General features: G+C 59.8%; 6 protein-coding genes across 6 annotated transcripts; 3 read left to right on the top strand and 3 right to left on the bottom strand.

The window, feature by feature from the left end:
* Positions 1-2,217: 2,217 nt before the first annotated feature.
* Positions 2,218-8,447, bottom strand: THITE_2123954 (uncharacterized protein). Its single transcript, XM_003657795.1, has 4 exons — positions 8,119-8,447; positions 7,672-7,995; positions 3,069-7,594; positions 2,218-2,974 (listed from the first exon to the last, which is right to left on the bottom strand). Exons 1-4 carry the CDS (start codon positions 8,282-8,284, stop codon positions 2,387-2,389), a joined length of 5,604 nt encoding a protein of 1,867 aa, XP_003657843.1. The 5' UTR covers positions 8,285-8,447; the 3' UTR covers positions 2,218-2,386.
* Positions 8,448-10,425: 1,978 nt separating this feature from the next.
* THITE_2123952 (uncharacterized protein) lies at positions 10,426-12,951 on the top strand. The gene has a single exon (XM_003657794.1). It carries the CDS (start codon positions 10,593-10,595, stop codon positions 12,735-12,737), a length of 2,145 nt encoding a protein of 714 aa, XP_003657842.1. The 5' UTR covers positions 10,426-10,592; the 3' UTR covers positions 12,738-12,951.
* A 214-nt stretch (positions 12,952-13,165) lies between these two features.
* Positions 13,166-15,637, bottom strand: THITE_2152407 (uncharacterized protein; the record flags this gene model as incomplete). The annotated part of the gene is made up of 2 exons (XM_003657793.1): positions 14,598-15,637; positions 13,166-14,476 (listed from the first exon to the last, which is right to left on the bottom strand). Exons 1-2 carry the CDS (start codon positions 15,342-15,344, stop codon positions 13,166-13,168), a joined length of 2,058 nt encoding a protein of 685 aa, XP_003657841.1. The 5' UTR covers positions 15,345-15,637.
* An 819-nt stretch (positions 15,638-16,456) lies between these two features.
* Positions 16,457-18,377, top strand: THITE_2123949 (uncharacterized protein). The gene is made up of 2 exons (XM_003657792.1): positions 16,457-17,947; positions 18,199-18,377. Exon 1 carries the CDS (start codon positions 16,547-16,549, stop codon positions 17,924-17,926), a length of 1,380 nt encoding a protein of 459 aa, XP_003657840.1. The 5' UTR covers positions 16,457-16,546; the 3' UTR covers positions 17,927-17,947; positions 18,199-18,377.
* A 60-nt stretch (positions 18,378-18,437) lies between these two features.
* On the bottom strand, positions 18,438-20,514 carry THITE_2123948 (uncharacterized protein). The gene is made up of 3 exons (XM_003657791.1): positions 20,269-20,514; positions 20,014-20,213; positions 18,438-19,950 (listed from the first exon to the last, which is right to left on the bottom strand). The coding sequence occupies exons 1-3, from the start codon at positions 20,433-20,435 to the stop codon at positions 18,578-18,580; spliced, it is 1,740 nt and encodes a 579-aa protein (XP_003657839.1). The 5' UTR covers positions 20,436-20,514; the 3' UTR covers positions 18,438-18,577.
* Positions 20,515-21,592: 1,078 nt separating this feature from the next.
* THITE_2059924 (uncharacterized protein) lies at positions 21,593-23,345 on the top strand (the record flags this gene model as incomplete). The annotated part of the gene is made up of 7 exons (XM_003657790.1): positions 21,593-21,627; positions 21,744-21,766; positions 21,836-22,063; positions 22,116-22,162; positions 22,227-22,313; positions 22,363-23,202; positions 23,280-23,345. The coding sequence occupies 7 exons, from the start codon at positions 21,593-21,595 to the stop codon at positions 23,343-23,345; spliced, it is 1,326 nt and encodes a 441-aa protein (XP_003657838.1).
* Positions 23,346-23,826: the final 481 nt, after the last annotated feature.

Below are 23,826 nucleotides of genomic sequence, written 5' to 3'. Positions count from 1 at the left end.
GCGCTGCGCAGCTCGGAGGGCGGGGCACAACATGAGGGTCTTTTTGCTTGTCGCAGGCAGGTTTCCATGAGGTAGCCTGAGCTTCCAGGTTGTCACGGTGGTCCATGAGGGGCTACCTGAGCGCCGTCCTTGACCACGGGCATCTTCAACAGGCAGGCGCGACTCGGCAACTGACCCTCAGGCCTGGCGTTTGGGAGAAGCGAGAGCGAAGGTCTGCACCTCGACGGCCTGCAGCCCATACTGTGGTAAGGCCGAGCCAATTCTCGGAAAAAAGGGTCGGGATTATTCTCCTACACAATATTCCGTAGAACAAGACACCGCATATGCTGGGCATCTGCGGCGAGCACTGCGGTGGCGCTGACTATCAGGTCAATTATCAGTCGCGTCGTGCGCGGGGGCATTTGGACCTCGCCCGCTTTGGCTAATTTGAAGAGAACATGGTCCCGCCATCCCAAGCGTGCCTGCAACGCAGCGGCGGTTGGCCCGCGGTCAGGCACCCTGCAGTTGCAGTGCGTCTTGACGAGTCGGTGTTGGTCGATGTTGGTCGAGCAGCAGCATCCAACTTGCAGGACGACCTACCTACATATGTAGGTACAGTACCTACTTCCACAGGAGCACCTATGGGGGGGCGGAGGGGGAATTTCTGAGACCACTCGGGCCATCTTCCCCGCAGTGCCGATGCCTTGACCATTCAGCCTCGGGGCGTCTCCCCGCCTCTGAACCAAGGTTAATCCGGGGTTGGCGACGACTGCGGGCGTCTGGAGCGTCTCGGCACTGTTCGGGATTGGCTTCCTAACCTCTGCCCCGCAGTGATCCCGACACTCAGCACAAGTATGTACCAAGTACAGCTTACGTGTTTCGTGCGGACTTCGTTCCGAGACTCTGACAAGATGCTTTCCAACCCGTTAAACAGCCGCTACTACAACAACCCAACTTCGTCAGGACAACAGCCCTGAGATGTTTCCTATCTTCTTCAGGACGTATGCATGACTCTCCATGGAGCGCAAGACAGCCACCTTCCATCCCCAGCAACAGGTAGAACATAAGGTAGGTAACGTTAACTGGTGTAACTTTACAGTGTGTCCAATAGGCCCCTTTCACCGGCCCCATCGCGGGGCTTCCAATCGGCTCTCTGGAAAGGGGGGCGCGATCTCACGTTGCCGCATGTCCGAAGGCGCCACCATCCCTGCAACTTGTCAACGACTAGCTCCATCTAACGTTCACTAGCTCCTCCGTCCTCTCGTGCATCCCCAGCGAACCCTGCAAAAGAGAGCCCGCAGGACCGGAATAACGTTACAGGCCAGTACTTTCCAGCAAAGCAGACGAACGTGGGCAGTGATGACGCTGCCGTGACCACCGTCTCAAGCCGCCTTACCATGGCCCTGGATGCGAAGATGACTTATTTAAGGTAGCTTGCCACCCGCCACGTGCGAAGTTAAACGGGTGGCGTCGCTACACACCAATTGTACACCGTCCCACGTGTCCAGGAAGTACCCAGCGACGCTAGGACGGTTCAACCATCTATAGGTCGTTATGAGTTGGTAAAATGGTTGGCCAGTCCATCTGGCGGAGCAGACGTGGACTCTGACTGCCGCCACCTCCAGCCTCTAGAGGGTAGTAGACAGGTTGGTGATAGGACGACGGGTCCCACGGCAAGGACACTCTGCCAAAACGTTGTGCCATGAGAGCCAAGCAAGCCATATACAAAGCCAACATCCATCATGAGTTAAGTGGCTGAAACGAAGGTAAGATACGGCGCGTTGAATACATACACATGGCCAACATACACCATCTGTGCTGTGGGGCATTATAGTAAGAATGATGAGCATGTGCATCAGAGCATGTGCATGGGGGGGGATATATAAACGTCCGCTTCAACAACAAGCATACTGGGGGAATCAGACAGGAAGCATGGGCTAGAAAAAAAGAAGAAGAAGAAAAAGAAAAAGAGAGAAAGAAAGAGAGAAATTCAGGGGGAATCAAGAAGAGAATATAGGAAAAAGTAAACACAACACATGAATAAAAAAACAAAACCATCCAAACCGTCATCAAGGAGAAAAAACGCCGCTTTCGCCGGCAGAGCAAGCAGCATCAGCAGCAGCGGCAGCAGCAGCAGTGTCAGAAGCAAAGACGAGAATGCCACCCGCCCGCAAAAATCATTTCCCACCACCAATCCGCCTCCATCCCCATCCCCATCTTCATCTCCATCAGGTCGGTCCCCTCCAGGGGCATTCCCACCACAAAACCAAAACCCATCACCGACACCGCCCCCACCACACCGACCACCAGCAAGACCAACAAACCCGGCCACGACCCAGCAGCCGGCACGCGCATGCACGCGCGCACAGGCACAGCAACAACCAGCAGCTGCTCCGCAGTGCCCCTCCTAGAAGCAGTTGAGGCTCCCCTTCTTCTTCTTCTTGGCGATGGTGTTCATGCGCTCCTCGAGGTGGGCGCGGGCGATCTCGGCGTCGCGGCGCTTGCGGCGCTCCTCCTCGACCTGCTGCAGGCTCCAGCGGTTGTCCTGGGCCGGCCGGTCGCGGAGCTCCTTGAGCTCGGCCTCGAGCTCGCCCGCGCGGCGCCGCCACGCGTCGCAGTCGGCCCGGAGGGTGTTCTGCTGCCGCTCCAGGTCCGTGAGCGCCTCCTCCAGCGTCGCCGTCAGCTGCTTCTCCGCCTTGAGGTGCTTCTCGATCAGCCGGATGCGCGCCTCCTGGTCCTCCTGGATCTGCGAGATGCCCGCCGCCGCCGCCGAGCCGGCGATGTCCTTGCTGGGCGGCCGCGGCGTCGGCGAGACGGTGCCCGCGTTGCGGTCCGCCCCGCCGTTGGGGAGCGGCGGGAGCGGGATCGCCGGCGGCGGGGAGGGTAGCGAGGCCACCGAGGAGCTCTTGCGGACTTGGTTGGTGAGCGAGTTGGAGCGCTGCGGGCTCTCGGCCGTGTGGATGCCGTCGTTGGCGAGGACGCTCTCGTACTTGGCCTGCCACGTGTGTTGGTTAGTTGGAATGGCCAGCTGGGATGGACGGGGGGGGTTTGCTGTCGTGTCAAGGTCTGTCAGAGAACAGAGAACTTACCTGAAGAGCGGTGTACTCCTCGCGGATGGCATCCAATTCCGACTGCAGCTTCATCTTGGCAGCGTTGGCCTCCTCCAATTGCGCGTTCCGCTCCATCTGCAGCGTAGACAGGCGGTTGCTTGCCATCTGCACCTGGTCGTAATTGCTCCGCAGCTGGTCTTCGAGTTCCTCGACGAGCCGCGAGTTCTTCTTGTTCTTCGTCTCGAGGTCCACCACCTTCTTCTTGACCAGCGCCACTTGCTCCTTGACTGGATACGGGCTCTTCGCCTGCTCGCCTTCAGCCTCGAGAACCTCAGCCAAGCTCGCCCTGACGGCCTCGAGGTCACGCATGATCGTATCGTTGATGTTGGATAGCTCGACGACGTGGCTCTCGAGCTCTGCTCTCCTCTCCTGTTCATGCACCAGAGCCTTCTGGTCTGCGACAAGGTCCTCGATGCGTTCCGAGATCTTCTCCACGCTGACATCCAGACCCAGAGCGAAGGCAACCTGCGTGGCAACCTTCATGAGGTCTTCACGCGCCTCAGTCAGATAGCCCTCGAGCCGGCGGACGCGATCCGCATGTTCCGATCTCAGAGCGGCCAGCTGCGATTCGAGGTCTTGCTTCGAAGACGACAGCAACTCCTCGACATCCTTGGCGTGCTTCGACTGCAGCTCCTGCAGGCTCTCTTGGTGGCCCTTGATGGTCTGCTCGTGATCCGCAATCTGCGCCTCCAGCTTGGCGACCAGTGCTTTGTGGGCCTCGAGCTCGCTTGACGCCTGGTCGCGATCATGCGTGGCCATCTCGAGAAGCTTCTTGGTGGCGGCGTGCTGGTGCTCGACCTCGGCGACCTTGTTCTGGTTGCTGTTGATGATCCCTTTGTACTCGTCGATCTCACTTCTCAAGAAGTCGATCAGCTGGTTGCGCTTCATCTCGGCCTCCTTCAGAGCCTCTTCTTCCTCCGGCTTCTTCCGTTCAGCGTCAGCGAGCCGCTCGGTGACAGAGGCGACCTGAGCCTCGAGATCGCGAATCGTCGTCTGCATCTGCTCCTCGGCATCACGCATGCCTTGCAGCGCAGTGTTGTGCCTCTCTTTCCAGCTGGCAAGCTCGGCCTCGAGCTCGGAAATCTTCTTCTCTCGCAGCTCGATCTGAGCTGCCACCTCCTCAGCGTCACGCATGCCTTGCAGCGCAGTGTTGTGCTTCTCTTCCCAACCAGCAAGCTCGGCCTCGAGCTCGGAAATCTTCTTCTCTCGCAACTCGATCTGAGCTGTCACCTCCTCGGCGTCACGCATGTTTTGCAGCGCAGTGTTGTGCTTCTCCTCCCAGGCGGCAAGCTCGGCCTCGAGCTCGGAAATCTTCTTTTCCCGCAACTCAATCTGAGCTGCCGCCTCCTCGGCAGCGTCCTTAGCTGATGCCGCGGTCTCTTCCGCGGCAGGCGCCGCTTGTTCCGCGGACTCCTGTGCCTCAGCAGCCTGCTCGGCATGCGAGGCGGATTCCAGAGCCGCCTTGGCAGCCGCGGCAGCCGCGGCAGCTTCGTCCGCAGCAAGGTTGGCCTGCTTGAGCGATTCGTGCAGCTCGGCCAACTGGGCTTGCAGCTCCTTCTCGCGGGCGGAGTGGGCTTCCTGCATTTCCCTGATCCGCATCTCACTCTGCTCGAGCTGCTCCCGGAGATTGGATACCATAGCCATGTCCATTGGAGAAGCGGCCTTCAAGCTGGACCGTTCGCGGGTCAAGCCGGAAATGATGGTCATCTTGGTTTCCATTTCCTTCTTGGCGTTCGCGATGTCGGCCTCGAGTTCCTGGATGCGCTCGGACCGGGAGTGAAGCTCGTGCATGGCGGCATTCAGGTTGAGCTCGAAGCTCTGCATCACATCCGGCTGGTTCTCAAAGTTCTCGGCCGCAATGTTCCGCAGCGACGCAAACGACCGATGAGCACGGTCAATGATCATGACGTTCTGGCTGGATTTGCGGCGAATCACCGGGGTGTTACCCTTTGGCGAGGAGCTTTCGCTACTGGCGGCCTGGGCCTTGGCGACCTCGGTCTTCAGTTCTTCCACCATCTCGAGGGTTTGCTGGTGCTGCTCCTCCAGCTGGGCGTACCGCTCGGCGAGTTCTCTCTCGGCGAGCTCCTTCTCGGAGGCGAGCGCTTTTAATCTCTCGACCTCCGCGGCCAACGCATGAGTGCCAGCGAACTCGGCTGGCGGAGACACGCGGTCATCGGACTTGGGCACAGCCGTCTCGGCATCGGACGACTCCATGGTAGTGGCTGGAGACTCCATGGCGGCAGACAGCTCGGATGAAAGCGACCTCTGGGAAAGGTGGGCGCCATCTCTTGTCTCGCTGGTCCTAGCGTCCGACATGAAGGACTGTGGCCGAGTCTGGAGAGGTGAGGTCACTGAGAGCACCGAATCCCGCGGTCGCTGCGGATGCCGCGATTCATCGACCACATCCTGCAGCTCTGCGAGCGCCCGAAGCGCCTCCTCGTATTTGGCTTGCAGGAGGTCATACTCGTTAAGCGTCGTCTCGTGCTCAACCCGCAGGTCGAGAAGCTCCTGCGTGACCGTTTCGAGCTTGTCAGCGACGAACTTGGATTGCGCCGGACTAGCGGTGTACTCGGCCTCGTGACGGCCATCCGAGAGGCGAGCATGCGAGGGCTTGGGCGTCGTGGCCTCCGCCGCCGCATGTTGTTGTTCGTTGGTGGGCTGTTCCTCCGTCTCCTCAGGAATGTCCTCCTCCCCGCTCTCGGGGATGGTCTCCTCCAACTGGCTGTGGCGGCTGACGTGGCTCTGTGTTCGCGAGTGCTCTGCAATGCTCCGGCTGGCCGTGCGCCGATGGCCCGCGCCGTTGCTCAGGCCGTTCTCGACCTCGGCCGCTGGCGCGTCCTGTTGGATATTGTCGAGCTCGTACAGGAGCGAGTCCAACTTTCCGAGGCTGCGCTGCCGCTCCACCACCTGCTCTAGCCTGTCGATCTCGCGCTGCATCAGCTCGGCATCTTGGTCGGCCTCGGCGAGCCGCTCCTCGAGCGTCGAGATGTAGTCTTCGCATGCGGCCTCGTTCTCGCGCACACGGGCAATCTCCTTGCGCAGCTCCATGATGATGGTCGCATTCTTCTCCTCGCCCGACGTGTGGCCGTCCAGCTTCGCCTCAAGATCGTGGAGGTAATTCTCGGTGCTCGCCTCGCGGTCCATCAGCTTCTGCAGCCTCGCCTGAAGCTGGCTGTTGATGGTTTCGGTGTAGGCGCATTTGGTCTCCTTCTCGAGCAGGGATCCTTCGGTGATTGCAAGGGTTGCCCGGGTACTGGCAAGGGAGTGCTCCAGCGACTGAATCGTCTTCTCGTACTCCAGCACGACCTGTTCGACGGCCTGCGCAAAGCTATTGGAGCGATTTAGCCGCTCGGTGGCGCTGTCGCCCGCGTTTTCGTCGTGATCCTGGTTCTCCGCCATCTCGTTATCCCTGGCCTTGGCCATCTCGGCAATCAGCTTTGCGTGGCGCTGGCTCAGCGCCTTGTAGTTTTCCTCGGCGTCCAGCAGGCGGTTCTGCAGCTCAAGCTCCCGCTCGCTCTGCCGGTCGGACCGCTCGCCAGGGGCCAGGGCCCGGCGCTCGCCCCCGCCCCGTTCTGCACTTCGGATTTGCTCCCTCAGGAATGCCACTTCGGCCTTCAAACGGTCGATTATGGCCTGCTTGTCGCCCTCCTCGACCTGCTGGATCCGCGGCTTGCTCTGGATGGCTCGGGCCCTCTGCGCATATTGTACCGTGTTTAGCGTCTCGCTGAGGTGGAACTCGGCCGGCGTCACGCAAGCGATCATATACGTGATCGCATTCCCGCCCAGCGAGTCCTGGAGCAGGCGAGTGAGCTTCGAGTCTCGGTATGACACGTGGGACCCGGGCTGGCGCGACGACAGCTGCGAGATGACCTTGCCGAGCGCGGCAAGGCCACCATTGATCGAAATCCCCTCCTTGGCCCGCTCGCCCTGCGCGCCCGTGTTCTTGAGGCGCTCGCTGCCGGCTAAATCGACGAAATGCATCTTGCTGTCCGTTGTTATTAGCGTGTCGGCCCCGGTGAGAGCCTCCAAGGGCATGGAAAACCGCTTTTCCGCGCCCTGCGCTGTCTGCAGCTTGTTCTTCTTCTGCACGAGATTGAGAGTGAAGACGGCATGGGAGCGAGAAGATCGTGCGTTAATCGCTGTTGCGTCTGTTTGCCGAAGCGTGGATCCCTGGTTCAAAACGTTCATCAACTCCTCGACTGAGTGGACCTCGACCTGACGGAGGCCGGCGAGGATGATGTTGCCCTTGACATCTTCGCGGATGGTCACGGTGCTGCGCTCGTGGGCTGGAACATGATCCTCGACTAAAAGGTCTCTCAGCTGCTCATTGTAGATCTCAACATAAGAGGCGCGCAGGGTCCAGTTTTTCTCGCCCCGCGAGAAGCTGGCGGGTTGGGTTGAGTAACGCGAGGGCGTGCGAAGTTGCGACATGGAGTTTCGGTTGGGATTCCCCTTGGGGCCTTCCAACCTCTCGAACAGCGCGGTTGCGGCACGCGGAACAACGCCTACCACAGTCAGCATGGAGCGCAGATGAGAAAGGTATGGCATTTGCTCTCAAGCGACTCGGTGATTGGCGACTCACCCATAGCATCAGGGTCCTCCTGCTCAGCGGGGCCCGACGTCCCCATTGTGTACGACTTCCCGGCGCCGGACTGGCCGTAGGCGAGGAGGGAGACATTGTAGCCTTGGGTAAAGGCGTTGATGCACTCCTCCAGGTACTCCCATATCCCGGCCTGGTCAACGTCGGGCCCGAATACCCGGTCAAAGACGAAGAGCTTGCGGCCTTGAGGCGAGTCGATCGACAGGCTGGTCGGCGACTGGACCTGGACCATAGACCGCTGGAAGCGCTGAGGGATGAGTTCGTAACCGGGGTCGGAAGGTTTCAGCGGTGGGCGGACTCGGACCGCTAGAGGGACAAAATGTGGTCAGAATACAGCCGTCCGAGAAGTAATGGGGCAGCGACACGCGCGCGACTGCGAGATTGCCGGCGGCGTGACGAGGGAGACGGGATGCCGGGTGGCGCACTCACCGACTCTGACGGCGGTCTTCGTGTCCTCGTCCGACGCCCTACTTCCTCCTCCCCCGGTTTTGCTGTGCACGCTCATGCGGCTGTTACTCCTCGGCGCCGGACGAACCATGGCGCTCAGCGGCCGCGCGGGGAGTGTGGCGGGCGAAGCTGGTGGTGAGCTTGCCATTGTCGGCGTGCGGGTTGCGGGCGTGGACCTTGTTCAGGGGGGCCGGGCGATCGGTTGATTTGAGCCGGCGCTGTGGGACTGGCCAGACTCGTGTTTTTCCGTCGACAGAGAGCGCGGCGCAGGGCTGATCGTGGAACAGCCGCGAGCGACGGGATCAACCGCTGCAAAATGCTCCAGAGAGCTTTTCAACAGCAACGACCCGGCAAAAGGGTTTACTGTGGATGCTTCGGCTCACAGGGGCATCATATGCTCCCCAGAGCTCTCGACGAACGTCTTGGCGTGAATTGCGGGTATTTTGGGGGAGAGATGCTTCTTCTGCCCGGGCTTCACCCCCCTTGTTTATTTGATTGCGTCGACCGGGGTGGCGCAAATTGCAAACGCGCCCCCTGAAGAGAGCGCCTGGACACTGATTGGGGTCCCCTGGGTCCGGATACACTAAGGTACCTAGTATAGTTAGCGATAAAGGTCCAGGCTGTCGAAGCTACCGCGACAGCAAGTTGGACTTCGCGAATGTACGGGTAAGAAGACGGGCAGCGTCAACTGGCGATCTCCTCCTGCGCAATGTCGGCTCGAGAACAACAGCAAATTTTTAGCTCGGTCCCCTTGGGATATCCCAGACATAAAGGGGAAGCGCAAGGTGGGAAAAAAGCAGCAGAAAAAGAAATGCAGGGAATAGGAGCCAGCGCGTTTGTCACAACTCAGGCGCTGGTTGCTGAGCGCTCTCAGTGGTGGGGAGAGCAAACCCTCGACCGAGCAGCTTGACAGGGGGGGTGTCGGTTCCTCGAAGCGATTGTGGGGGTCTGCCCGATCGGGGCTAGCGGCCAGTGCGCACGAGCGCTCACTCTTGGGACCTTCCGGTTCCTGTCGAACAAACGGACGGGAGTTCTTTTCATCTGAACAGCAGCGCTTGCTCGACCGTAACGTTACTGTGTGCGGTACTGTGTTTTGTATGGTATTCCGTACATGATTGCACATGTGTGCCAGAAGCACATGGCTGTCAAACTCCGTGGCCGCACCTTGTTTCGGGTGCTCCAGGTTCCAGGTATCCGGTCGGCTCTGAAGAGTCTCAGAATATTCTGTTTCATCTCCGTCCACGCCAGACGTAGCAAGGACAGGCAGCTGCGGGCGTGAACTCGTTGTTAGCTCGCCGCTGGTAACTATCCGCATGGTGGGAGATGCCCAGGCATGTCCCTGCACTCAAACGCGCGGAATGATGCTTCATGCGGCACAGGACCTATATGTCGTCACCCTCCGGCCCGACTCTGCTTGTGCATGCTGAAGGTCAGCCTTTGGACCATGTTCTCAGAATGATTAGTTAACGTTAGGCATGCGCAGGCGGGTGAGCATCATTGGCGGACGAATCGCCGCGCATCTCGGGCCCCTCCACTGTCGTGCTCTGCCGCCGTTGGGACTCTGCGAAGCATTGATAGGATGGGCGGGAGGGCCAAAGCAGCCTGGCTGCATAACATCGCTGCACGCCCTGACCTTCACCCGACGGTGACGGCCTATATAGTCAGTTGACTGTTGTAACCCTGGTGACAAAGCATTGGACTATATAGCTCGCAGCGCCGAGGTCCCACCGTCCGGAGCATTCCGTGAGCCGCTTTTCGAGAACAAAATTGCAGCACAGACTCCTTTCGATCTTGGCGGTCGCTGCCCCTCATCTCCTTGAGAGCTTCTTCCCGCACTCATGTGTTGTTGCGACGATCTCATGAATCCTTTCCTCCAGAGTGCTTCCCTCTCAGTGGGGATCCCGCGACCCGTGCGCGCGCTAAACCAGGCTGAGGTAGTAACGTTATCCACTCGGCTGATCCATTCCGGCAGAGACGATCCCAACATCGGAGTTGCCTTCTTTGCGCAGCCACTGCCAACATTTGGGCGAGGGCAGCAGCCCATGTGGTTCCACGTGCAACGGAGTTGCCGAGACACAGCAAGAGCATGGGAAGAAGCGATAGAAGGCAGCAGTGGTTTGAAAATCGAGCTTGGAAGTTGTTTTGTCCGGGGCCGTGGTTGGTTGACTCCGCAGGACTCCGCACTTCCGTTAGTTGTAACCTTGTTTTTCCGTACTCCGAACCCATACTACACGTGGAAAAGCCCCCGGATTTATGTCACGTGATCCTGTGTGTGTTTCGCGCCTTCCGTCGCGGTTTTCGCGCCGTCCCGTCCAAACTCCCGAGTGGTTGCCGTGGCGAGCGCGACATGGCGAGTGTTTACCATCCAATGGCTTTGGCGGTAGACGTTCTTGACGATTCCGCTGGTGCCATCAACTCCCTTACCTTAGGTAGGCAACCTAATTTCGGTCGCACCAATGCCAGTCCAAGTCATCTCGCTCTTGTCGAGCTCCGATGCGGGCTCGCCTCCGCCGCAAGTCGCGAGGACGCCCTCTCCCCGACGTGAAAGCAGTCCGAAAGCGACGAGTCTCGATTTGGACGACGACTTCTTTGTGCCTACGAGATCTCCTCCCCGTCAACATGGCACCGCTGCCCTGTCGAGATCGAAACCCGTCTCATCAGGCGCCGATGATGTTTGGGTCATCTCCGACGATGAGGAGCTTGGGCCTGCCGTGAATGCCCCTCAATCAGGGGACCCATCAGCCGACGGCACCGCCCCAAAGAGGCGCCGATTGGACACGGATCTGGACAGTATGCCATCAGCAGCCATCGTTGCCGCCCTCTCCTCTTCACAGGAGCCCATCCACACAGCTCCTCCTCGCCCCAGTGACGAGCAGCAGCAGCCGCGGATCAATTGGCTCGAGCATGACCCCTTCGCCAGTTCTTCCCCGCGCGTTCCTGAAGCGGGGCAATCAGGAAGCGGCTGCATGCCGACTGCGGGTTTAAACGATGACCACCATGCCAGCTTCTCACCGCGGCATGGCAGGGCTCAGCCTGCGACCATTTCCAAAAGACAAGCCGGCATCGACGATATTGATCCCTTTGCCTCCAGCTCTCCGGGACCAGAACGTCAACCACCGAAGTCGGCCCAGACAGCCGCCGCACCCTGGGATCCCATATCCAGCTCTGCTCCTCTTCCCGCCGCTGTTGACGATGGGCCATCGAACCCACCGCGCTCGCTTAGGAGAACGCAGTCCGAGATCATCATTATGAATGACTCCGAGGAGGATTGCGCGGTCCAGGCTAGCTCAGATGACGACTTTCCGGACATTTCCGACTTGGCCCCATCAACACGCGGATCTGCAGCATTACCGGGGTTGTCCGCAGTGTCCGGCATGTCTAAACCGTCGAGGGAGCAAAAGTCGGCGGGAACGAAGGCGAGTGTGGCTGATCCCAAGAAGAAGTCCATGGAGAAGATGAGGGAAAGGGAACAAAAGGCCGCCGCACGAGAGGCAGAGAAGGAGCGCAAGCGGCTGGAGAAGGAGCGGGCGAAGGAAGAAAAGGCACAGGAAAAAGCGAGGGCTGCTGCCCTGGCCGAGGTGAACAAGATACGGACGGACAAGAAAGTCTCGACCCCAGAGATGATTGTGGACCTCCCGGCAACCCTTGATCAGGCCGTCAAGTTGCAGGCTGAAACTCTGCTCCGCGATCTCGACGTTCATTCTACCTCGTGGTCAAGCCCGGTTGAGAACGTGGTCAAATGGCGCCGCAGGGTCCGCTCCCGGTACAACGACGATCTGGGGCTCTGGGAACCCATCCCCGAGAGGATTGAGCGTGAAAGCTACGCCATGGTGCTGGTACCAGCCGCGCAATTCGTCGACCTCGTCCTCGGCGAAGACGCCTCCAGTCTCGAGTCCCACGTGCTCCGCATGAAGCGCCACTTCCCCAAGGATACCATCATCTACCTAATCGAGGGTCTCACCGTCTGGCTGCGTAAAAACCGCAACGCGCGCAACCGCCACTTCGTCTCTGCCGTTCGCAGCGGACTCGAGCCTGCGGACGAGCCACCAAACCTTGCGTCCAGCTCCCAGGCGGCCGCCACCAACGCCAACCCGCGCCGCCGCAAGAACAACAACGCCGCCGCACCCACCTACATCGACGAAGACGCCGTCGAAGAAGCCCTCCTCCAGCTCCAGGTAGAGCACGGCGTGCTGATCCACCACACCAGCGCGCCCGTCGAGACAGCGCGCTGGATCGCCGTCTTCACGCAGCACATCAGCACGGTGCCCTACCGGCGGCAGCGCGACGCGGCCAACGACGCCGCCTTCTGCATGGAGACGGGCCAGGTGCGCACCGGCGACGGCCCGCGCGACACGTACGTGCGCGTGCTGCAGGAGATCGCCCGCGTCACCGCGCCCATCGCCTACGGCATCGCCGCCGAGTTCGGCTCCCTGCCCGAGCTGGTAAGGGGGCTGCAGGCGGGCGGCCCGTTGGCGCTGGAGAGGGTGCGCCGGAGCGTCAACAAAGAAGGGGAGGTGGGCGAGAGGACCGTCGGGCAGGCTGTTAGTCGGCGCCTGTACAAGATCTTTATGGGGAGGGATGAGAGCAGTACAGATATATAGTGTGGGGGGGTAATTATATCGCCGTTTCTCGGTGCGGAAAGCAATACAACCCATCATTGTCGACTCTGGCTATGCATAATGTGGTTGCGCACACGGTGTCCCGAAAGCTTCTTTATACGCAGCTTCCACGATCCTCAGCGAGTTATACCTTTCTCTCGCTGATGTATCCTGCTCAAAATACAGCCGGCGCTTCGGCCCGGAGGCTCAATACTGTATTACAGCAACGCATCACAGCGGGAATGGAATAAAGACATCAAGACTTGACTCCGTGGGCGTTGCCGAGCCCGCCACCTAGACCGTCTATACCCCTTTCATTCTGCCACTACCGTAGTCGCCTCAGCCTGGTTCATCAACCCAAACACCGGCCGACTGTGAAAATGTCCAGTTTTTGACGTTGAACGTTGACGTAGAAAACTCCCGACCCTAGCTTAAGCAAACACTTCCAGGGTCTGCACAACGAGCTGTATCACCTCAGGCGACCTGCTCTTCTTGGCGCACTCCGTCAGCGCGGCCACGACGCCTTCGTCCCGCAGCTTGGCTTTCGCCTGCTGGCCGACGTCGCCCTCCTGGAAGACCATGTTGCGGACGACGACAGCGCCGCGGTGGCGCAGGCCCTCCTCGTCGTCGCGGCAGAGATCGAGAATGATCTTCGCGGCGCGCGGCTGGGCGAGGATGCCGCGCACCACGACGTCGAAGGCCGTCAGGCTGGCCAGCGCGCCGCCCGCCGCGCTGCGCGTCTTGACGTCCTCGGCGTCGGCAAGAGCCACCACGACCTTGATCCGGTTCGCGGCCTTGTGCGAGCCGTCGCCGAAGAGGGACATGGCCACCTCGGGGCTCTGGACGATGTTACAGACGAGCTCGGCGGCGGCTGTGCAGACGCGGGTGTTGGTGCTGAAAAGCTGCTCTTCGATGTCATCCCAGGCGGTGCGCGCAATGCTTTGTCGGGTGTCGTCATCCGTCGATGCGAGGTTTGTCAGGGCCAGGAGGGCCTCGAAGGTCGGAAGGAGATCGCGCGTTTCGGCATGAGGGTCGGGAGTGATGATAGACGCAAGAGGCCGGACAGCATTGCTTTGCGGGGTTTGGCGAAAGACAAGGGCTGGGTCGGTCGAGATCAGGATCCGGGCTAGTGCTTGGGCTGCCATGCGGCGACCTTTGTCTTCTTTCTCCGGTAGAGCCGCCCAAGCGGCCATCAGGAGACGGGTGGCGCCTTGTTGAGCAAGTTGCCCACGGAGCCCGGTCGTCACGGAGAGCGAAAATACGATAGAGATGATGAGGGAAAGAGATGCGACGGACCCGTCCTTGCTGCGTGTGACAAGCGCGGGCGTGATGCCGGCCGCAAAGACACGCTTACAGCGCTCCGCGACATGGGCATCATCGTTCAAGGGATCTGGCTGCAGCTTTCCTGCCGCGTTGGCATATGCCTTGAGCTCCTTAAGCTTCTTTTGTTCCTCCGTCTCAAAGGGCTGATACTTTGTGAGATTGACGAAGACGCTCAGAGCGCCATACATCAGGGGCGACTTCGGGGGCGCGGATTCCAGTGTTTTGACGAGGCGTTGCAGCGTCTCCGTATCGTGGGCCAACTCCTCCTTCACCTTTGACCGGAGAGACGCATAGGCCAGCCCTTCCACCGAAGACTGTACGTGTTCTGGATCCTCGACCAGAAGCTTCGTGAACCGCTTAGCCAAATCCTCGATACTAGTTGTCGCCGATTGTATTTTAGGCTCGGGCCCCTTATTTGACTGGTTTTCTGCGGAGTGAGCTGGAACTGCCTTTATAGAAGCTTGATGTTAGCCGGAGAACATCAGCATGGGCGCGCGGCAAAGTCGGGGCGCGGGGGGTAGGGTGGATGTGCTGGCTAACCCTGAGCTTCGCTAAGACCACGGCGGCGAGGTTCTGAACATGCTGCGAGTGTCGCCTCATGGATATTGACCCTTCCTGGACGTTGACATCAGGATCGGCAGCATGCATGGTTCTAACAGCATCTTCGGGGTCCTGATCCACGATTTCCTCGAGCCAATCGGCGCAGTACTTCTGGACAGCCTCGCGGCAATGCTGATGCATGCATGCCGCGTTCAACATCTCCAGGCACGCCGTTTCGACCTTCCTGCTCTTCCATTTCCGCCTCATAAGCGGACCAAGACTGGGCAGGAAGCCTTCTGTGAGGAACAATTCCGAGGTTAGGTCGGGAACAATCGGAAAAATGGTGGCAGCAACGCAGAAGGCAACAATGTAGTCATCGTAGGTGCCCCGCTGGCACCTGGCGTGGAAGAACTCGGACAGCTTTTTGTTGCCCTCGTCCCCCGCAGCCTTGAGATAAGCGGAGACGCAGAGCGTCGCGCGACCTCTCACGATATCGGGTTGTCTCATATCGAGGTAGCAAACAATGGTGTCGACGCAGTCGCCGTCGATGACGGACGTGACAGACGCCTCGCCCTTTTTGACTAGCTCCACGTCCTCGTTAAGGAGCTGTGTCAGCTTGCCCAGGTCGGCTACCGTCTCCTCATCTTCTTTGCCACCCTCCATTAGGCGGGCGAAGAGGAGCAAGGTCTGGTCTTGCCTGCTCATCGACTGAAACTCTCTGGACCCTGGCCCGGCTGGGGTGGCCATGTTGTCCGGCTGAGCGAGCGACAAAACGATTCAGTTGAGGTTGTGAAATGAACCGGGGCGATCTGAATGCCGAGCTCGTCGGCGAATTTGAGCGACCAAACTGGCGTAGAGCAGAGTCGCTCAAAGGACGGTGCTCTGCCTGTCCGTGCCCAATTAGGGGCCGATAACTCGTGGTAGAAACCGGCTACAGAATGACGGTGTCAAACAGAAGTTAGGGTCTCGACGGTAATGAGCGGATGTCATCGGTTTGCTCCTGCTCCAGGTTGTTGGATGCAGAGGATTATGGGTTTGTGAAGATTCAGGACATTGAACAACGATGTGGAAGGTGCCCTGCTCCCTGGGAAGCTCAAAGCTGCCCCTCCATTGCGATAAGGATGGGAACATGGAAAGCGTCACGATAACTAGCCGAGACCCACACCTAAAGTCGAGAACGGATTAGCGTGGGCAGCACCGTGGGGCGTCGCACAGGACTGCCATGCACCTCACGTGGGGCCGCGATGGGCCTGGGCACGCTAGGTCTCTGAATTTTGCTGGCAACGCGTACAGTCGACCCCTTGTTTGTTCGTTAGCGTGGTACTTATGGTGGATCACGACAAGGCTCTAAATTACAGGTACCTACCTAGCCGTCTTGGCACGAAATAGACCAACCGCAACAGGAAGTCAGAGGGCACTATCGCCTCTGTATGCAATACAGTTTCCTTCGATGTCTGACCAGTTAGTCAAGTAGGAAAATGGTGTTCAATACACTGCTTTATCGATATTAAACGTGCTTCAGTCGAACTTAGATTCTAGAGAGTGATGAGGAAGAGGTGGGCAAAAAGGCCGAGTTTGGTTGGCTATAGGCCCCTGTTAAAAAGTGGGGGCAAGAACCAAACTAACAAACAAACCAGGATTGAACTGTATTCACGTTACAGGGCGAGGAGCTGGAGAACAAGATACAAAGGATTGGCGGCGTATGTCCGGCTTTCAACGCACACCCACCCAGCCGCTTCACATAGGCAGCATTGCTTCGAACTCACATGAGAGCATTTTAGCCAAAGAGATTGGTGCAAGAAACTCGCAAGTGGTTCGAATGAGAAATTCAGCATCGCGCCGATGCACTGAACACAGGAGCCCAGGTATCGAGAACACGGACTCCGTGGTGTCTGGTGTCGTTTTCGTCGCGGGCCACAGCATTTCGACAACGGGCGACGAGTCCCAAAATGAGCGCCCAGGATGTTGTCGACGCCTCGGAGCACTATGAGGTCTACAACACCGACGACATCCCGTCGCTCTGCACCATTATCATCGACACCAATCCCCGAGCGTGGGCTGCGCTCGCCGATGTCCTCCCGATCTCCAAGGCGATAGCGAACATCCTCATCTTCGTCAACGCCCACCTCGCATTCAGCAACTCGAACCAGGTGGCCCTCATAGCATCACACACAAACCGAGCGGTTTGGCTCTACCCAGCGCCGCCGAAGCAGGCGCCCGCGCCCTCAGAAGATGTCGACATGCGAGATGCAGGCAGCAGCAGCGACAAGCCCGCACCGAGCTACAAGCCCTCCGCAGCCAACAAATACCCCCAGTTCGCGCAAATAGAACACATCCTCCTAACGTCTCTCCGTTCTCTCATCGATGACACCACCGTCTCCGACCTCTCCACCACAACACAAATATCCGGCGCGCTCACCCTCGCTCTCGCCCACATCAACAAGACCGCACTGTCTTTCGCCGCCTCTGCCGCCGCAGCCAACGCCCTGACCACAACCGGCGCCCCAATGACCGCGGGTGCCGCGGTCGGCGCCGCGCCCGTGGCAAGCACGTCCACGAGCGGCGGTGGCCTCGCCGGGATGCACGCGCGCATCCTGATCCTCTCCGTCAGCGACAGCTCGCCGGCGCAGTACATCCCGACCATGAACGCCGTCTTCGCGGCCGCGCACGCCCGCATCGCCATCGACACCCTCTCCCTGCGGGGCAGCGCCACCTTTCTCGAGCAAGCCAGCTTCATCACGCGGGGCACCTTCATCCGCGCCGCCGAACCGCGCGGGCTGCTGCAGTATCTCATGTTCGGCTTCGGCAGCGGCAGCGCGCCGTCCCACCCAGCCGCCGGAGGAGGAGGAGCAGGAGGCACCGACGCGGGCAAGGGGCCGGCATCCAAGCCCAAGACCTCCGCCTCCACCGCCAACGGCGGCGGCGCAGCAGGCCGCGGCAGGCCAAAGCCAGGCGGCGCCAGCAGCAGCAGCAGGCTGGGCCTGGGCGCCAGCGTGGCGGAGCTGCTGGTCACGCCGAGCGCGGACGCGGTCGACTTCCGCGCGGCCTGCTTCTGCCACCGCAACGTGGTCGACACGGGCTTCGTGTGCAGCATCTGCCTCAGCATCTTCTGCGAGGTGCCCGACGGCGGCGAGTGCCTGACCTGCGGCACGCGCCTGGCGCTCGGGAACTACGGCCGGACGCCTGTCGTCGCGCCTCCTCCTCCGCCCGCTGGCAATCCAGCTGCGGGCGGCGGGGCCGGGGGTGTTGGTGTTGGTGTTGGTGGTGGTGCTGGCTCGCCGAATGCAGCCAGGAAGGAGAAGGAGAAGCGGAAGGTTGAGGCTCAATAATGGCGGGGCCTCTGATAAGTCCTGGGATAGGGTGGCTGGGTCATCAATGATCGTTCAAAAGACCTTGGAAGGGGGGTCAATCTGGCTGTGGCCGGGCAAGAAGAGACCAGCAGCTAGGCAAGCTTTTCATTCGAGGTTGTAGATTACGGCGGCGTTGGGCGGGGGATCGTGCATCAAAACAAAGTGTCTGGGTAGGCCTGGCGTTTGGACAAGCGAGGAAATGGGTGGGCTGTAGAATTTACACTGGCTCCAGGTATCATCGATCTACTTACGCATGCAATGCAAATCGACCCTGGTAAAGGGAGGTCGGTTTCTTTCATTGACAGAGGCCGAAAGCCATCAAGCATGTACTCCAGATTGCCTTGAGCCATGGAAGAGCCTTAGGGATCATAATTTCGTAGCCATAGGTTCTAAAGCGATGCCTTCTATGTCTAGTCTATGGGGTAACTCTTGGAAGAAGCACCCAACCGACCAAAGGCAGTGATTACCGAGGTTGTCCTCTTTTCCTCCTCTTAGGTATCCCTCTAACTCGACAAAGTGTGATGGTCCAGCCAGGCCCCGCCTTGCTTAGTGCGTAACCCCTCGTTTCCCTCCTCTTAGGTCTTATTTCAGGTCAGAGCTAGAGCAATGGCCATGACGCCTGGCTCTGCTTTACTCGACACGCACCCTGCGGCCGCCCTGTGCCACGTTCCCGGTCTTTCCGAGGCGCGACATGACGCAGAGCGGCTCGCGCTCGTTGGAGGCCATGGAGGCGAGCGCGAACGAGTCAGTGTTGTGGGCAAAGTAGAAGTAGACCCCCGTACGGTCCTTCTTGACGGCCATGACGCCGATCGCGCCGGCCGAGGGCTGATCGCGCACGCCCGGGTGGCCCATGAAGTCGTCGACGATGAACGACTCGAGGATGGCGTGCTCGTCGTCCTCGGCGATGTCCCGGCCGCCGGGCCCGCGGCGCGTGCCCTGGAACAGGCGCTCTGCGCACTTCAGCGAGGCGGAGCATGTGGCCATGTGCTCGCCGGTGCCGCTGGTGACAGCGGCCACGGAGGTGCCCAGGTCATCGTCGGGGTCTTGGGGAACGACGGCGGTGCCGACGCCAACTAGCGCGGCGGGGCCGGTGCGGCCCCGGTGTTTCATGCCGATCCCCCCCGACGACGAGCCTGCGGCGATGTTTCCCTGCAGATCAATGGCGATAGCACCAACAGTATCTGTCACCCTATCTGCGTCCTCAGCGTTTGGAACATGCTGAGGCGCAGCGTCGTCTGTTCCAGAATCCCTGACAGCGTCCTTGTCGCTCGAAGCGTCGAACTCAGAAGCTCCGTAGTAGTCGAAATCATCGACCATATTCACCTCGTCATCATCGCAACCCATTGCTCCATCGTGCGCTGAAGCAGGTGACGGATGGTCGTGCACGAGATACGGCGACTCCCCCCCTAGGTTTTGGCATTCCACCGACCGCATCGGCGTTGACAAGCTCTCGCCTAGCTGGACTGAGAAGTTTCTGACATTTTGGTATTGACGATTGGGAGTCCTCGGAGGATCCGAGGTTGCCATGGGGGCTCCGTAGGAAGCAGGGTAAGTCGAGGCTGGAGCGGTTGAATCTGCGGACCATCCGTTCTCGGGCACAGGGGAGTGCCTGGAATCGGGCGAGTCGGGCTGACCTTCGTTCCATGTGCCCATCAAGACGGCACTCGCATGGTCTCGAAGTTGGTGGTTGATGCGAGCACTGGCAGCTTCCTCATAATCGGCTGGCGACAGCATCTTTCGGCCACCCCAGTATTGACTGGAGAAGGCGTTGCGTGACTTATCTCGCGCCTCAGCCCTGCGCAAGTCCTCGCTCCAGCGGAGGAACCGGTCCTTTGCGTTCCTCGAGACAAGGAACTCGTTCCGAATAGTCTGTATGCCCTGTTCTTCGGCAAACTCCCTGGCGCCTTCGCCCACGAGAATGTTGGGCGGGACTCGGCGAAGAGACAGCGGCCGGCTGCTCGTGTCCAGGATCTTTTTGGCCAAAGAGATGGGATTTTTGACTCCTAGAAAGGGAGCCGGTCAGCCATGGATTGTCCTTTCGCCAACGGGGAGTGCAGTCTTCGTACCAGGCACGGCGCCACAAGCGCCGCTTCTGCCCAAGTGGTCGACAATCGTGGCATCGCACTCGACCACACCGTCGATGTTCAGGTTGCTTCCGAACCCAGCGTTTGTGATTTCCTTGTCCTCGAGACATCGGATGGCGGCCTCTACGGCTTGTGTAGCGGTGGCGCCCGCCCTGAGAAAGCTCATACCGACACGAGCGGCGCTGACCGGAAATGTCAGGCATAATCTTCAGCGCGTCGACTTCAGAAAACACTCACTCAGTGCAGGCTTTGAGATGCACCCTCTCGTTTACGACGCTGTGGTAGCCTGCCCCGGCATGGACGAATATGGACGCAACGGGCCTCTTGGGTTGCCGCCTCCATACGCTGCCAACAGCCCCATCCCCTTCGACGGGGATGGACATGGAAGTCGGACCATCCGACATTCTGTCTGGCAAGATGTAACCCGAAGCGAGATCGAGGTGAACGGGGAGCTGACGGCCGAAGATCGGTTGAACCAAGTGAAAGATTTAGGGCTCACGAAGCGAGGAGAGCCCAGGGACAAGAATGATGCGACTAGGACGACGGGCGGTCGGCGATTGTCATTAGGGTGAGTATATGGCGTCCAGATCCATGTGTCGGACTATGTTTGGATGCACACTGCAAGCAGCAAGCGGTGGTGTGGTTCGCCGGCCGGGGAAGGGTTGCTCAGCTTTGTGGGAAACTTGCAGCAGGAAGGGAAACGGCCAGCGGAGAACAAGAGGGACAATTGTCGATACGCGACCAGGTAAAACAATGCTTGCTAAACCTGCCTGCGGTGGAGTTTGAATTCTCCCTGTAGGAAGTGGGCAAATACACCCTGTGGTAGGTGGCAGTTTGCGCAAGCTCAGGACAATAGAAGCGGCCAGTTGATGAATGGACATGAATAGAGGAAGTAGAGAGGGAGCAGGGCCGCGCGAGCATTGCAGCATGAACAGGAAGGTTGAATGGGATCAAAGTGTCCGATGTTGGTTTGGAGCACATCCCTCACTCAGACTGGGATCCGTTTTGGAATCCCGAGGAAAGAGCCGCTCGTGATATTCGTCGCCGTGTTGAACAGCAGTGAGCCGTTCCTGCCGATGAAGCGCGTTATGCAGGGAAACCAGCGCGATGTTCGTCCTGGTTGGGGCTTAGGTACGTGCCTAACGTTGTTCAGTTAAGGTGGGGATATCCTGCTGGGCCTGAGCCTCTCAAAACCTCAAAACTGAGTCATCATCAGCATTGCCGGCGGTTGTCAGTCGGAGGTGGTGAGCCTCTTCTGATGGAGCTCAAGGCTTCGAAGCTTCAGGTTGTTTCTTGGCAGCGTTTGCGCAAGCGGGTTTTCACGACCGCCGTAGGTGCTTGGCGGGGCTCCCGCTTCTTGGCGCACAGCCCGCGTGAGTGGATCCCGCACTGGGCAGCTCCTGAGACGTAATCTTGGACCTCAACACCGTACCGCATACCTCCTCTGGTTGCCTGCCTGGACCACGCCGGACGCTCTGCCTTTCCCCAGCTCGTCGCGTGCTGTGCTTGCTGCGCAAAACCAAGACTAGGAGCTGCGCGCAGCAGCAACACATCTGCAACAATGGCCACCCAAACCCCCGCCGTTGTCATGGACAAGTATGTGCCGCGCTGAGATCCCTCCTCCCCCTGCCCCGCTCTCAGGAAAACCGAGGGCCGGGAAGCCAGCGCAAGTTCCGAGGCCGCCATCGCTGACCACACTTTCGCTCCCGCAGCGGCACGGGGTTTTCCAAGCTAGGTATGCTTTCCAGAGACTCACTTTGACTCCGCGTTGTCCACATTCCTCGACTGACTGCGAACTCCCCAGGTTTCGCCGGTAACGACTCACCTTCGTTCGTCTTCCCGACCGCGATTGCGACCAAGGGCCCCGCTGGCGGTAGCGGCGGTTCGGGCTCGGGCCGTCCCGCTGTCGCGAACAAGCCGTCCTTCCTTACCGGCGGAGCTGGCCCGACAGGCCATCTGGCGGCCAAGCGCGGGACTGAGGACCTCGACTTCTTCATTGGCGACGAGGCGATCGCAGCTGCTTCCGGGCCCGGTAAGCCGGCGCGCTCTGCTGGGTAGCAGCACGCAGGCTGACACTCTCTCAGGCTACGGACTGCATTATCCGATCCGGCATGGGCAGATCGAGAACTGGGTTGGTTGACCTGGAATGTGGAAGGGCAGGCCTCCGACGAAGGAAGCTGACTTGCGCTTGGCAGGATCACATGGAGAGGTTCTGGTCCAACTCGATCTTCAAATATCTCAGGGTCGAACCGGAGGACCACTACTTCCTCCTCACCGAGCCGGTCAGCCTGCCCTCCCCGGAGCATCCACGCGACGCGATTGTTAACACAGCCACAGCCCCTGAACCCTCCCGAGAACCGAGAAAACACGGCCGAGATCTTCTTCGAATCCTTCAACTGCGCCGGTCTTTACATTGCCGTCCAGGCTGTGCTGGCGCTCGCCGCCTCGTGGACATCGTCAAAGGTCACAGACAGGTCCTTGACCGGCACCGTTATCGACTCCGGTGATGGTGTCACGCACGTCATCCCGGTGGCCGAGGGCTACGTCATCGGCTCGTCCATCAAGTCGATTCCCATTGCCGGGCGCGACATTACCTACTTTGTGCAGTCGCTCCTCCGAGACCGCGGCGAGCCCGACTCGTCTCTCAAGACGGCGCAGGAGATCAAGGAGGAGTACTGCTATGTCTGCCCGGACATCGTCAACGAGTTCGCCAAGTACGATCGCGACCGCAGCCGGTTCTTGAAGCACGTGGTGACGCAGCCGGGCGGGCGCCAGGTCACGGTCGACGTGGGCTACGAGCGCTTCCTCGCGCCCGAGATATTCTTCAACCCGGAGATCTACTCGTCCGACTTCCTGACGCCGCTGCCTGTGGTGGTCGACGGCGTCATCCAGTCGTCGCCCATCGACGTGCGCCGCGGGCTGTACAAGAACATCGTCCTCTCGGGCGGCAGCACGCTGTACAAGGACTTTGGCCGCAGGTTACAGCGCGACATCAAGCAGCTCGTGGACGCCAGGATCCGCCAGAGCGAGCTGCGCAGCGGCGGCGCCAAGAGCGGAGGGCTGGAGGTGCAGGTCGTCACGCACAAGCGGCAGCGGCACGGTCCGTGGTTCGGCGGCAGCTTGCTCGGCCAGACGCCCGAGTTCCGGTCGTACTGCCACACCAAGGCGGAGGTATGGTGCTTTTCTCTCTTGCTCTCTCTCTCTCACACTTCTCTCGTGCGTGCCTCATCGGCTAACGGATCAAACAGTACCAGGAGTATGGTCCTGGTATCGTGCGGAGATTTGCCCTGCTGGGAGGCCCCGGTGGTTCCTAAGGAAATTGATGAGTTCATCTTGGGGGTAGACAGACAGCAAGCGGTGTTTCATGAAGGGAGGAAGGAGGAGGGCGGCACAGAGTCTCTACGGGGCGGCGGCGCCAAAAAGACAAAGAGGGAACGAATTCCAGTTTTGGCATGCTTTTCCGTTCTTCCACTTGTGCTCCGTACAGGACCGTGTGTAAGACCTGAGATGACCCCCCGATGGAGCTCTTCATGCTGCACTTGCCGCTGCAAAGTCCGGCAAGTTTGTCCGACAGCCCCTCCGGCGCCAAGCCCGGCTTAGTCTCCGTGTCTCCGGCCTCGCGCGGGGTCATGCGCCATGCCCGAGTCCGTGCCCGTTGGCATGAAACGGGGAACGGGCATGCGGAACGTGGCCTGCAGCCAATCCAGATCCCGTCCGGAACCCGGGTTTGCGGGGTTCGGTGTGCTGAACCCAGGCGGTTCCACCTCACACGGCACACGGTCAAGTCTGGACTTC

This window comes from Thermothielavioides terrestris, chromosome 6, assembly GCF_000226115.1.
Source record: "Thermothielavioides terrestris NRRL 8126 chromosome 6, complete sequence".
Classification (NCBI taxonomy): domain Eukaryota; kingdom Fungi; phylum Ascomycota; class Sordariomycetes; order Sordariales; family Chaetomiaceae; genus Thermothielavioides; species Thermothielavioides terrestris.
This window is presented reverse-complemented; position numbering and strand designations above follow the sequence as displayed.